Source organism: Haliotis cracherodii, unplaced genomic scaffold, assembly GCF_022045235.1.
Source record: "Haliotis cracherodii isolate W230 unplaced genomic scaffold, xgHalCrac1.p SCAF_3, whole genome shotgun sequence".
In the NCBI taxonomy this organism is placed as follows: domain Eukaryota; kingdom Metazoa; phylum Mollusca; class Gastropoda; order Lepetellida; family Haliotidae; genus Haliotis; species Haliotis cracherodii.
Window position 1 is genome coordinate 26,761,425 of NW_027266286.1, and position 12,927 is coordinate 26,774,351.

The following is a 12,927-nucleotide window of genomic DNA, read 5'->3' on the forward strand; positions in this document are numbered from 1 at the left end:
GACAGCCAGTTGAACTGATAGGGATCCAAATGGACACAGAAATGGAAAAGAACGTTATGGCCCCTGTATTCTGGAATGCAAAGGGAGTGGTCCTTGTTGATTACTTAGAAAGTCAAAAGACGATTACAAGTGCCCACTATGTTGATTTGCTTCATCGCCTGAGAGATTCTATCAAAGAAAAGTGTTGAGGAATGCTGACTGCTAGAGTTCTACTCCTGCATAACAATGCCTCGTCACACCTCTCGACTTGCAAAGGCTGCTGCACGACAATGTGGGTTCAAAGAGCTTCCTCACCCTCCACACTTGCCAGACCTGGCACCAAGTGATTCCCAGCGGTTTCCTAAAATGAATCGTTGAAAGCGCTATGATGACAACCATGACCTCAAAGCTGACGTGAAAGGGTTTTTCAGAAACCTTCCTGACTGGAATTGAAAAGCTTCACTACTGATGTGAGAAGTGTTTTGAAAAGCAGGGAGATAAGGTTGAAAAATAAAATTAAAAACACTTTAACAATTGTAGACTATGTTAGGCTTTTCATGGTTTCAGTAGATATTGATCATACACCTTTAAGCATTTAATCAAGTAGCAAAATCATTTAACATCAACAAAATTAACAGGCAAGTTGTTTCAGGATTTATTAGTTGTAATTCCACGTGTTTCCTCACTCAGAATATCACTTCTTGTATCAAAATTTTAATGTTCTGTCAACTTCCAACCAGAGATGCATGTTGATGGCCAACAGAAAACAACAATACTGCTTGATTTGAGTAATTTTATTTCTTATATAATGACTGAATGTTACAAAGCTGTGCTTATCGACATCCAAGATATCAGTGTATATGGCGATTTGGTGTAGTCGGGTTATCAGACTACTAGTAGTATTATGTACCAAACAATAAATGCACATATAACAAAGCTATAGTAGAATACAGCATCTGATCCATCCTGCTTCATCCAAGATGTACAATGCGTGCACTGGTCCAACACAGGAATTTTAATAATAAAGACAGGAAATATGTTGATAAAAAATTAGTGAATGGCAAAGACTTAAGGACAAATATGTTCTGATATCACAAACTTTGCTGAACAAACAAAATAATCAGAGATCAGGTACAAGGCTGAGACTCCTCACCATATATTGTCTAGATTTCCTATGTCAAAAATAATTACCAGCATTGTCGGTTACCAAATTCTGCAGAAGCCGTACACAATAGGCTGAACATATGGTTGAGAAGCTTATTCAGTCTGGTTAACTATAAGACAATAGCTCCTGCCATTTGCAAAATGTGAATAGATGGTAATCTTTGCACACAATACACAGATGCTAGCATGACTTCATTTCAAAGTAGTGAGTAATAGACAAATCCTAGTGAAGGGGAAGACAGGTATTTGTACATTTCCACTATGTTCATTAGAGACTGAAACACAAACTTCTCTTTCAGATTACACAGGGTCAGGACAAGGCAATTTGTGGTTATGTTTCATAGAGCTGATCATGAACAATTGTAATAAATTATAAATCAAACACACTCCTCCTGACCCTCAAATGAGTCACCACATCCAACATTTTCTTGTTTATAGGAAACTGATTGTAAAAGTAGTTTTTTGTAACATGTCGGATACACCAAGACAGAATGATGTCTGATTATGACAAGCTATTTATCAACAGGAGGGGAGGGGGCATATTTATCCTTAGTCAACAGACTTCAAGGCTGTAGATAGGGTCCCAATTCTTTGTTTTATCAAATTATTTTCAAACACTCCAGAATAATCATTGCATGACTTGATGGAACCCTTCTACAGCCTCAATGGCATACCAGGGTTGCCAGAAGTTTTAATACCCTGACTCAGATAAAATAGGATATCGTGAACAAATTTGTATCCTTGTGCCCAAGTGTGTTCAGACATAAAGAACATGGACAAAAATGACCATGAAGCCTATTTCACATACACATATACAAAATACTTTAATTTGGTCCAGGTTAAACGTTGGTACAGTCACATATATAGAACAGACAGAAGCCAAGGCATGTCGGACTGCATATAGTAATAACGATTTAAGGCCAATTTTTATCCCATAAACACCTTTAGCACAAACCATGAAGATATGAATGACAAAACTTTTGTTAACAAAATAGCTAATTTTACCATAATTGCTCCAGTAAAAATGTCCTTTCTACAGCCGTGGCTGGGTATAACTACTTGGGTGGTTACAGACATTTCTACATTTCTGTACATGCCAGCCATTTTGATTCATAATATATAGTTATATGTTGTACTTAATCATTTAGCAATTGCTATACGTGTCTTGTGTATGGTAAAGATGGAACTGCCCCATAGAGGATCAGCTACAGTATCGAAATATTTTATTCATGAAACAATTACCAATCAATTTGTAAATATTTTTATTGTATGAATTCATCAGTGTCATCTACAAATAATTTGATCATAAATTGTTCCAGAATACTGTTCAAAAGTATCAGAATTACAAGTTCAAGGAGTTGTCTCCCATGACTGGTTTTCAAACCTGCCAGATTGACAGTTGCCTTCCTAAAAATAAACAAGGGTTCAACAAAGGAAACATTGATGAGGGGAACAGAAGCACCATGACAAAAACTAATCAACATATACTCTCCTGTAAACTGGTCCGCAAGTGTAGGTGTTTAAACATGTGAGCAAAAGACCTGCAAAATTACATTTGGTCCTGTATCATAGAGCAAGAATTATCCCGCAAATTTTGTACTGTGCGTCCAACATAATGACATGTTTCTGAAAGGATATGAACTCTTGTAATCAAGGATAGATCTGAAGACTATCAACACCGTCGGCAACGGTAACAATGGTCCACCTGTCCCCTGATCATTATGACTATGCCACTATGTTCCATCTGGGTAGATAATTAAACTAACATTCGCTTTCCACAAACGTCTCCATGTCAGTTCCAAGATAACATGCGCATTCAGGAGAATGGTGTCAAGCTGGCATACCCTGACCGGCTGGAACAACCGAGGGTCACCAGCCCAGCCTGCACTGTCTGCACACCATTAATTCCCTCCCATCACACCCAATAGTCTGTCTCCATCACACACTCGGAACTTAATATTCCAATCCATTGTTATCAGGCTGGGCCTCCATTTCTGAGTTTTGTTCCACTTCTTCTTCCTGTTCTGGTTCTTGTTCCTGCTCATTTTCCATACTGCCATCATCCTCTAGCCTGATCTCTTCCAAGATTTCTTCAGGTACATACATGTCATAAGAGAACTTTTCTATTGTTGAATTTTTCACTTGTGGAAATGCAGTCACCTTCTTCTTATAATGAAAGATGATATCCTGGTCTCTTGGCATGGTAGCTACGAATGCGGGCTGCTGGTATGCATGTGCCAAGAACTTCCAAATTGCTTTGAATTCTTTGGGGATATTGTAGTCAGCATATCTCTGCAATAAAATTGAAAGATTTCAATCAGAAAACAAAGTAAAGTGGGTGAATGGTGATACTACACCTACATCATCGTCTCTTTAGCCATAAATCTTGAGTGAGTATGGTCTTAGCAACACTCCACAAATATCAGGGTGGGGTTTACCAGAAATGGGCTTCACACATTGTACCCATGTGGGAAATCAAACCCTGGTCTTCAGTGTGACGAGCAAATGCTTTAACCACTAAGCTACCCCACCACCGGAATGCAGTTTTATCCCAGCATATCAGTTTAATGTGGGTACAAAGCCTAAAGTATGCATCTCAGACATTTACCACTTTTGTGAAAAGTGTTCGACGGCTGAAACAAAACTGTATTCTATAACAGATTGTCAATGAAAAATCATCAAATGGTTTGATTTTATGAGTTGTTAAATGCCATATCATATAACATGTCCTGAATGACAAAAAGTAAGGCACCTTAGAGTGACATGGTACATCTACACCAAGCCTTCCATCAAGTTAATGGTATTATTCCTGACAGTGGCAATGTGCCGATTTCAATAGTTTGTCTAAATGTTATCCCTATCCCAGCTCAGGACCAGCGTACCTTGGTTGCCACCTTGATATGTTGTAACCTAGGCAGTAAGTGGCAATCAACATAGCACAGCATGTCGTCTATAAAGAACTTCTTGCCGTTGTCTAAGTCTTCATTTAAAGCTCTCAGAGCTTTCGTCAATTTGGTCTCTGGTTGGCCTGTCAGGAATCCATTGAGAGTCTGAAATTACAACAAAAGTAAACATTAGCATGTCCCACAACAACTCTAGAACGCAATAATCCCTTTCCTTCCCGACCAACCCATGCTCACATCTTTCATCATGTTCAGTGAAACATGAATTTTAAAAAACCAGGGAAGACTTTTCTTGCATGATGAAAAAGGCTAAGTCAGTCAGTAACCTTTGTAACAGGAAGCCAACAATATCTATTTTCTAGTCTTGCTCTGCCTGAAAAGCTATATCTATCAAATCATTGTCAAATCAGTTATTTATACAGCGTTCGAAATTAGGCATGAAAGTCAAAGGGTCCATGGCATAACCCTAATGCTGTAATCCCTGTACATTCAAATACTATACCAGAAGACCTAAGGCACCCCAGGACCCCCCCATTAATTCCGAACACAGTTCATATCCTCAGCATTGTCCTGAAATTAATCATGGAAGTCAAAGGGCTGTTGTCATTAACCCAGCTGGGGTTACTGTGTCCCCGTACCGTTCCTCCCTTCACATCAGTTTTTCTATATCTCACTACTGACAGATACATATCGTCAAGTAAAAAAGGTCTGCCAAGGCGCGCTGAAGGATTTACACGCTTCTACATCTCTGACTGGCTGCAATTCAGAATATATATTTTCGAAATTGAATCCTGATATTATACGTTCTTGGAGAAAAGTGTTTAAGGAAGAGACTGGTATGTAGATTTTTACAATATCTAATTATTTGTAGCCAATCGGAAATGTAGAAATTTGCTGTAAACCCAATAGCACACATTGGCACACTCATCTATGTGATTATCCGTAGCCCTCAAAAACTGATACATAACAAGCAACAGAAGAAGGGATGCAGTAATACAGCTATCATAAACATATTCTTAAAAAAACATTTCTTAAGAGGGACCCAAAGATATACAGAAGCCAAAAACCTCAAGGGCCCCTGGACTTCCCCATATTGCTGTCAGTGAAATGGATAGTCTAACTTAATGAGGTTCTAACATGTCTAAATAGATTCTTAATTCCAGTCAACGCTTCAAGTAAAGCATGTTGAGGCAGCTCACAGTTTGATAATGCATGTCATTAGTTTCTTGACTCATGTGAATTTCCAAAGAAAGTATCGACTTCAATCTTATTGATAACATTACAAGAGCAAGTCAGCCCCAACCATGATATATATACATTTAATGCAGTAACCCTCGTCTTTCAGAAACTTGTCACAAATGTCAACCTGGGCACTAAAAACAAAATTCCAGAAGCATTCACTTTGGAATAGATAAAAGTGTGACAACACGATGAAAAAATCTGATCCATCAAGCTCAATGAATGTCATAAAAAGCAGCCTAATTTTGAAAATTGGCTGCCTTCCTTTTCATTAAGACTGATAATACTTTATGACTTTATCATTTCTGAATGCCCAAGTTAACTTCTCAGTATTAAGCATGTTAACTATTTTCCATGCGTTTGTCATGTATGTTATATCAAATAAACACACTGTCTCAAGGTACTGTTAAAAGAATTATTACTAAGTTTGCCCTTCAAGCAGCAGGATATTATTTTAATCATTCCTTGCTATTTTAACTGTGCCATCGAATTTAAACTCTGTAAACATATACATAGTCGCTAATGACAAAGTCTGGTCACGGCCATAGCAACAACTGATAGCAGTTCTTCAAGAAAAGCTGGTCTGAACAGTTTAATTGTATTAATTTATGACAGTTTCCTGTACTACTCATTTCATTGTAACACTCAAGGAATGTGTGACACCCTAACATTTCCCAAGAAGTGTGTAATCAGTGCCGGCATTCCCAGAGAATATGAACATGTTGCCACTCCTTGCATGTTGCCTGGTTCACTACATATCAATAGATCACTCAAGAGTGTGGTGTTATGTAGCTTTTAGTAGTATCACAACAGGGGATTGCCGTAAAAGGCGACTATGCTTGTCGTAAGAGGCGACCAACGGGTTCGGGTGGTTAGGCTCGCTGACTTGGTTGATGCACGTCATTGTATCCCAGTTGCGTGGATCAATGATCATGTTGTCAATCACTGGTTAGTCTGGTCCAGACTTGATTACTTACAGACCGCCGTCATATAACTGGAATATTGCTGAGTGTGGCGTTAAACAACAAACACACACACACAATGGGGACACCAAGATTAGGTTTTACACAGTGTACCCAGGTCAATACTGGCATGTGTGAATGTATATCATGAAGCCACCCCACAGCCAAATAAAGCATCAGTTAATACAGACACTAAACATTACTTGCATTTATGATTATGAAAGAGAGAAATATATAATCAACAAAATAGGTTAGTGATCATGAATATTGTTATTTGAAACAGTGTGCTCAGTCTTTACTACAAAAAAAAAAAATATGCTGAAAAATATTCATGGTCCCCTGTATTTGTTTAATATACTTGTAACCTGCCACTTTCCAAATAATACTTCACTAGTTTGATATAGTTCAGAATCAGAAAGTCAAAGCTACCCCTATTAAAACATGATAAATCAAGGTCTGGTCTATACATTTAAGTCCTGGCTGTCACAGTAGGCCTGCCTTCATGCCTACATCACTAGGAAAGGCTGTTTGTAGGTCAAGGAAGATAAGCAGGGCTGTGCTGATACCTCAGACTCATAAAATGTAACCATTAGACAGGATTTACATGGCCCGACAAGAGAACTACCATCTCTCGTTGCCTCTACAGTCTCTCTTTGTTTTGTTCTATACACCTCAACTTTCCCCAGGTCACATACTAGGGCGGTGAATCAGAGACAATTGGTATCAGAACACTTTTCATGATTTTATATCAAGTCTTGATAGGACATTCTTCTTCTTCATTATGAAATTTGAAAAAGTCTTCATGACATTTTGGATGAGTCAGTCACTGTCTTAGAAGATGGACAGATCTGAACACTGAAGGGCATAGTAGTCAGTCAGGGCTGGGAGGCCAGTCTCCTTCTGCCAGCACAACATATGATGAATCTGATCATGCTGATTGACACTTTACCAATATAATAATAATAATAATAATAATTTTCTCAACTACCTCTAACATTACACATATTAGTTAGGGTAAACTACATCAGAACGATCTTCAATTAATGGTGCAAATTCTTGAAAACTGGAACTTTTTTACATAGTTGCTAAATTTAGCGTAGTGATCCAAATTTGAATAGAAGTGTCAGAGGTCATGACACTGAAAACAACCCAGGTCTTTCCTTGCAGAACAAAACCTTCAATGATGAACCTTTGAAGTCATACTATACCTGTGATCTGCTGCATGCAGTCTGTGACAAAATCTTGTGAGTCTATGGCCCAAACATGGCTCTTATCATTTTCAGTATGTTTTATTGTTGTTTATGGACTATTATTAGCAGAGCTTACTAGACTTAACAGAATTCAACTGGACTCAGGCTTTGGACTAGTAGCTAAAGTCACGGAATACATGAGAAGCGTACTGGGTAATATAACTAAATATATACTCTCAACCTATGCAATAACCTGAACCAAATGATCAAACAGTATGTAGACAACTGACAACATTGTTGAAATTTGTGCATAATTGTTTTAAGGCCTGAGCTGCATTCAGGAAATAAAGGTGACGTTTGTGTCAAGTAGTCAGCTGTATATATTCAGAGTAGTACCTCCCAGTCTCCCTGCCAACATACCCTGAGGTCATCATTAAAAATATGTTGCAGGCAATGTGACCTAGTTATGTGAAGCAGGGTAGGGTTAATTTTTCATTTATTAAATGTTTGGGGGTTGTATATACACAAAGAAAGAACAAATCAAAGGATGCCAAATGATTTTTTCAGTGGGCTTTTTTATTAATGTGACCCGACTGAGAAGTGCTTCATTACCTGCCAACAACATGGTGGCCACTAACTGATAAGCATCACTATATTCCCCTACATTATACAACCAATATAGACCTTGCACTAGAGGGTAAATGTTTAGTTAAACCACACCACAGGCATTTGTTGCCATCAGTGTCAAAACAAGCTTGGGGGCCAATTTCACAATCACCAATCTCTCAAATAACCAGTCCAGTGTCAAATTTCTGACTGAATATGTTTAACATGTGAATAACATTTTTCCTATCAATCAGTCAGTGGAAATAATATATACTGACAGTCATGAATTAGTGTTAGAAATTTAGGTTGTTACTGGCATCCTTTGTTTTCTGTTCAATAGTATTTGAATCGAGAGAATCTAATATAATATTTAACATTAGGGCTATGACACTGTAAAGGACCTCTTGACTTCCATTCATAATTTTGAAAACCAATGAATATGTATTTATTGCCCCCAGACAAATTAAATGACAACTTCTACTTCTATTAGCCTAAGAGAACATGAGAGATACAGTACTTCTACAGACCAGACAAACACAACCTAATACATACAGGGGGATCTATCTAAATCTAAACAGAGGCCAATATTTGGCACTAAGTATCAGCAAATGTCAGTAAAAAATATAATTGGAATTGACAATGTCCCAATTCATGTTAATTAGAGATGTAACAGTATGGTGAGTTTGTGATATGATACATATTCAATACAGTACTTTTATTTCATAAATTGATATTCTTTCTTTATGCAGGTCAATCTCAACCATGAATCAATTTTTTTAAATTTCAGAGATCAAAGATGGGATACTGGATGGCAGAAACATGGGCTTGAGTGCTCTGTGAATGTTACGCTATTTATAGCGAACCAGGAAATACTAGAGAACCTGTGTAAGCTGGTTGTTGAACAGTTTATGCTGCTATTCACATATTTTACACCAATATAACTTGTAATGTATTGTATGTTTTGTGATACAGGGGTTGTAAAATGATCAGGATACAATATTGTGATGCCGTATTGTTACACCACTAATAATGTAGTTATAGATAATGTTACAATTTTATAGAAGTATCTATTCCATGGAGCCAGAACTTGCAGCAAATTGTACATATCCATACTCGACGCCAATTCTTTCGACCCTTATCTAAGAGAATATAGCCATGCCATACTTACAGCATAAAGGGTATCTACTCGGGACATGGCATCGCCATTCTCCTTGTTATGCCTCTTCAACTCAGGGCACTCGCGGTTGATATTCTCGAAGAAGGTTTCCAACTCTTCGAAGTTGTCGTACATGCACCCACTAATGTCTTGGCCCTTCTTGTCTGTGCAGTTGACTGACAGTACCACTGGGAACTTCTTGCTCCAGCCCTCAAATTCTTTAGGAGGGCTATTTTCCTGCACGGTGAAAACTGAAAAGTTCACCCCAGGTTGTTTCTGGGCTATAAGGTATGCTATCATGAACCAGTGCTCACATATTGGGCAGGACCCTCGGGTTTCTTTGTCAATTTGTGATGCCTGGAGGAAAAAAAAGTAGGTCATGTTAATGTGACAGCTGAGTGTGCAAGATATGATTAGTTTTAAACTTCAACACCCCACATGCAACATTTTGGAACCTTTCAAACAAGACGACGTAAGTTACATATTTGTGTTATGGCACTGATAATGATGGCACTGTCATTGTTCACACTTACCACAATGTTCAATGTTAACTGTATTGAATCACACTCATCTATTTAATATGCAACCATATGTTGATTTGACATTCCAGCTATCAAACCTTTCCGTTGCTTCACGATATTCACAATAATGAACTTGTTGGCAACATTTTTTATTGTAAAAGAGAGTCGCACTTCTGAAAATTTGAACACTATGCATTTGATTCCCAACCTCAGCGAAAGAGGGCGAATAAACATGATATCTAGTAGGCCTAATTGGTTAATTGGGAAATGCTCAATACGTGTTTTCACGCACATCACATGTGTGATTCAATCAACATGCAAGGGCTGTACTGACACTTCATTATGCAACTTTATTTCAATAGCTGCCTAGTTTTCAAACGATTCTATATTCGTTACGCGTGATCAATGATCCGTATCATTCCCGTGGCATAGCACAATTCTTATTTCTATGTCACTGCGAACTGAAATGTTTTTAACTTTCTACCTCAGATAGGATGTTAGTTGACAATCCATGTAAAGACAGTATTTCTATACCCTCCAAATATCGCCCTGCTCTGGACCAACACCACGAAGTGAAACATTGTTCCAGGCGAACAGGTCCCATATCTTTCTCCACTAAAACTAACGATCCCGTGTTATCTCGAATCATACATCATGTTCTAAATTATCAACAGCATGAGCAAATATTTCCCTGAAAATCTATCCTTGCGAACTTGAAATTTTTATCACGAGAAACAGATTTGCTGCCGAATGAATCACGCTAACTACACGCCCCGTCTCCAGTGCGGTCTCAGACGAACCTACAGTAAATCAATGTTTTTCGCATTTGACGAAGCTAACCGTCTGCATAAGCAGAAACTTCTGGACTACTCCATGAACGAGTGATATTATTCCCGAGACGCTGAAAACATGCTACGCGGGCTCAATAGGCCCGGCTTTTGAACGTGTGCTCACCAAGGCGCAATATAATACCGCCATGAATTTGTTCACCACTTTCGTTCGGCACAAGTCTTTATACATACCTTAATAAACAATTTAAACTCTTGTTTCACAACGGCCTTGCGGTCCTCGTCGTCGACCGTAGTCGCGAAAAGAGGTTTATCCACGCTCATTTTTGCGATTTGTGGCTAGAAATGCCTCCAAAGTCACAGAATTTCTCTACAAGTCGTTGACGCACTGGCCTCGCCCAAAATAACAGCGCTACAACGCATGCGTCAATCCGAGAGGGTCACATGACACACGGCAGCCTACGGTATGAGATCATAAGTCTAGGCACAAGCTTGTCATTATCAGAGTGCTGGGGCATGCGGATTAGTTTTGTCAATCTGCTTCGGGACTTTCCGCTGGACGCATTTATACCATTTATAAATAGATGTTTAACTTACGCTGTCATTATGCGGTAATATGATACAACATTTCGAATGTTCTCCACCCATCACAATATGACAAATATGGCCCGTGGCTATATTTCGACGTGTAGTTGACGATCCATTCTTGTGAGATATTACGCATTAGATCAATACATGTCCTAAAGTTGGTTAATAAATAATATACTGGCATAAAAACACAATATGACCCTTGAATGTCATGTTATCGAATTTCATATAGCCAGGCATAGGTAGTGAATGAAAGTATTTATGTCACCTGTTACTATTAAACACCGATTTGTTGAATACGGTGAAATAATTAATGTGACACATAGGTGAATAGCCTATCTGTATAATCTAAATGTAATTTTCTATATTAGATTGAAATGGATTATATAAACCCGTTAACAAACATGTGTATTTTCGAAATATCAGCTTGAAAAAAAATAATTATCCACATTAGGTGATCTTCACTTGCTTGATAACGATCGCTCTTAATTGTAAAAAAGAAGTTGTTCGTCCATATATCTTATCTTATCCGCACTTGTCACGTTCATAAACATCACGAATCTTTCATTTAAATGACTAAATGGTAACATATTCTAAATGTTTCAACTTTTGTCTTCACGCAGTCTGTCAACTCCAATCTGAAAGCAATTTTTTTATTACGAGGTCTGTAATCTCCCCATAAACCTGTTCATTCACTACACAAAAACTCCATAAATGGACATCTTGTTTCTCGTGTGTGATGCAGCGCCAGACAATGGGAACCTGGTCTTGCTGGTGTCATCGATTAGGGCGTTGAAGTATCTGTGGGCGATCGATTTGGATTGGTGCCTAGGTTTGTTCCCTATCATACGATGAAAGCTTCCGACAACACCACAATCAGCCAGATCAAGAGACGTGGTGTCTAAGCATGACAATGACAGTTTAGAGCAACGTTTATTTTCATTAACAGCGCATTGCCTTATCTCCGTACCGACATATGTACAGTCGTTGTAAGGAGCTTTTTCCCACTGCGTGTAGCGGTGACGGTATTTAGGGTATTGTTGTGGTATATAAACAACGATTTGTCTACATGCTGTGCTGGTTATGTAACTGTGAATAACAAATGGATCAATGACATAAAAAGTGTTGCAATGCAGGTGATAGGATTGAATGCTCACAGCAGTCAATAAACCACCGACCTATATAACCTATAGACAAGTCCGTGAAAAAACCTACGTTCATGAATAGAAATGACACAATTTTAAAGGGTCTGCGTGTTTCACGGCCCGATGCCCGCTTCAAGTCTTCAGTGTAATTAATGCAAATTATTAAATTCACAGTGTCTCTTTGTAAATAATGCAATAATTAACTGATTGACGTGTTAATATCATAAGAAACAGCAGACGAAAAGTTTATTTTGAACTTGAATCAAATTTACTTGGACAATCACACGGTCCGAACTTAGCATCCCTTTAACGAATGGTTGCTCTTCATTCGTTCATAACTGACATGAATATTCTGTTGAGGGTGGTGTTTTTAAGGTCCCGAACACTGACCCCAACTGCAGCTTATTCCTTCATTTTAGGGCGGTGGGGTAGCCTAGAGGTTGAAGCTTTTGCTCATCACGTCGAAGGCCCGGGTTCGATTCTCCACATGGGTATAATGTGACAAGCCCATGTCTGGTGTCCCGCGTCGTGGTATTGCTGGAATATGGTTTAAAGCGGCGTAAAACCATACTCACTCCTCTTAATTTTACTCATGTAGTGATAAAAATGGATATTGCTCTAAAGTTCCTATTCCCAGTTTAGGTTTCGATGTTGTGTACTCAGTGCCATGTGTGCAACTGAGGAAC

At 38.4% G+C, this 12,927-nt stretch overlaps 1 protein-coding gene across 1 annotated transcript; it reads right to left on the minus strand.

Annotated features, from left to right (window-relative positions):
• Window positions 1-758: 758 nt before the first annotated feature.
• Window positions 759-10,992, minus strand: LOC139476098 (chloride intracellular channel Clic-like). Its single transcript, XM_071259350.1, has 4 exons — window positions 10,743-10,992; window positions 9,212-9,556; window positions 4,026-4,193; window positions 759-3,435 (listed from the first exon to the last, which is right to left on the minus strand). The coding sequence occupies exons 1-4, from the start codon at window positions 10,830-10,832 to the stop codon at window positions 3,097-3,099; spliced, it is 942 nt and encodes a 313-aa protein (XP_071115451.1). The 5' UTR covers window positions 10,833-10,992; the 3' UTR covers window positions 759-3,096.
• Window positions 10,993-12,927: the final 1,935 nt, after the last annotated feature.

What these genes read in the sequence shown, in the direction of transcription:
- LOC139476098 (XM_071259350.1), bottom strand. Translation starts at nt 10,832, where the DNA reads ATGAGCGTGGATAAACCTCTTTTCGCGACTACGGTCGACGACGAGGAC. An exon ending in AGTTTAAATTGTTTATTAAG is followed by an intron (nt 9,557 to 10,742) that starts GTATGTATAAAG and finishes TTTTTCCTCCAG; the next exon opens with GCATCACAAATTGACAAAGA. An exon ending in GAGTAGATACCCTTTATGCT is followed by an intron (nt 4,194 to 9,211) that starts GTAAGTATGGCA and finishes TTGTAATTTCAG; the next exon opens with ACTCTCAATGGATTCCTGAC.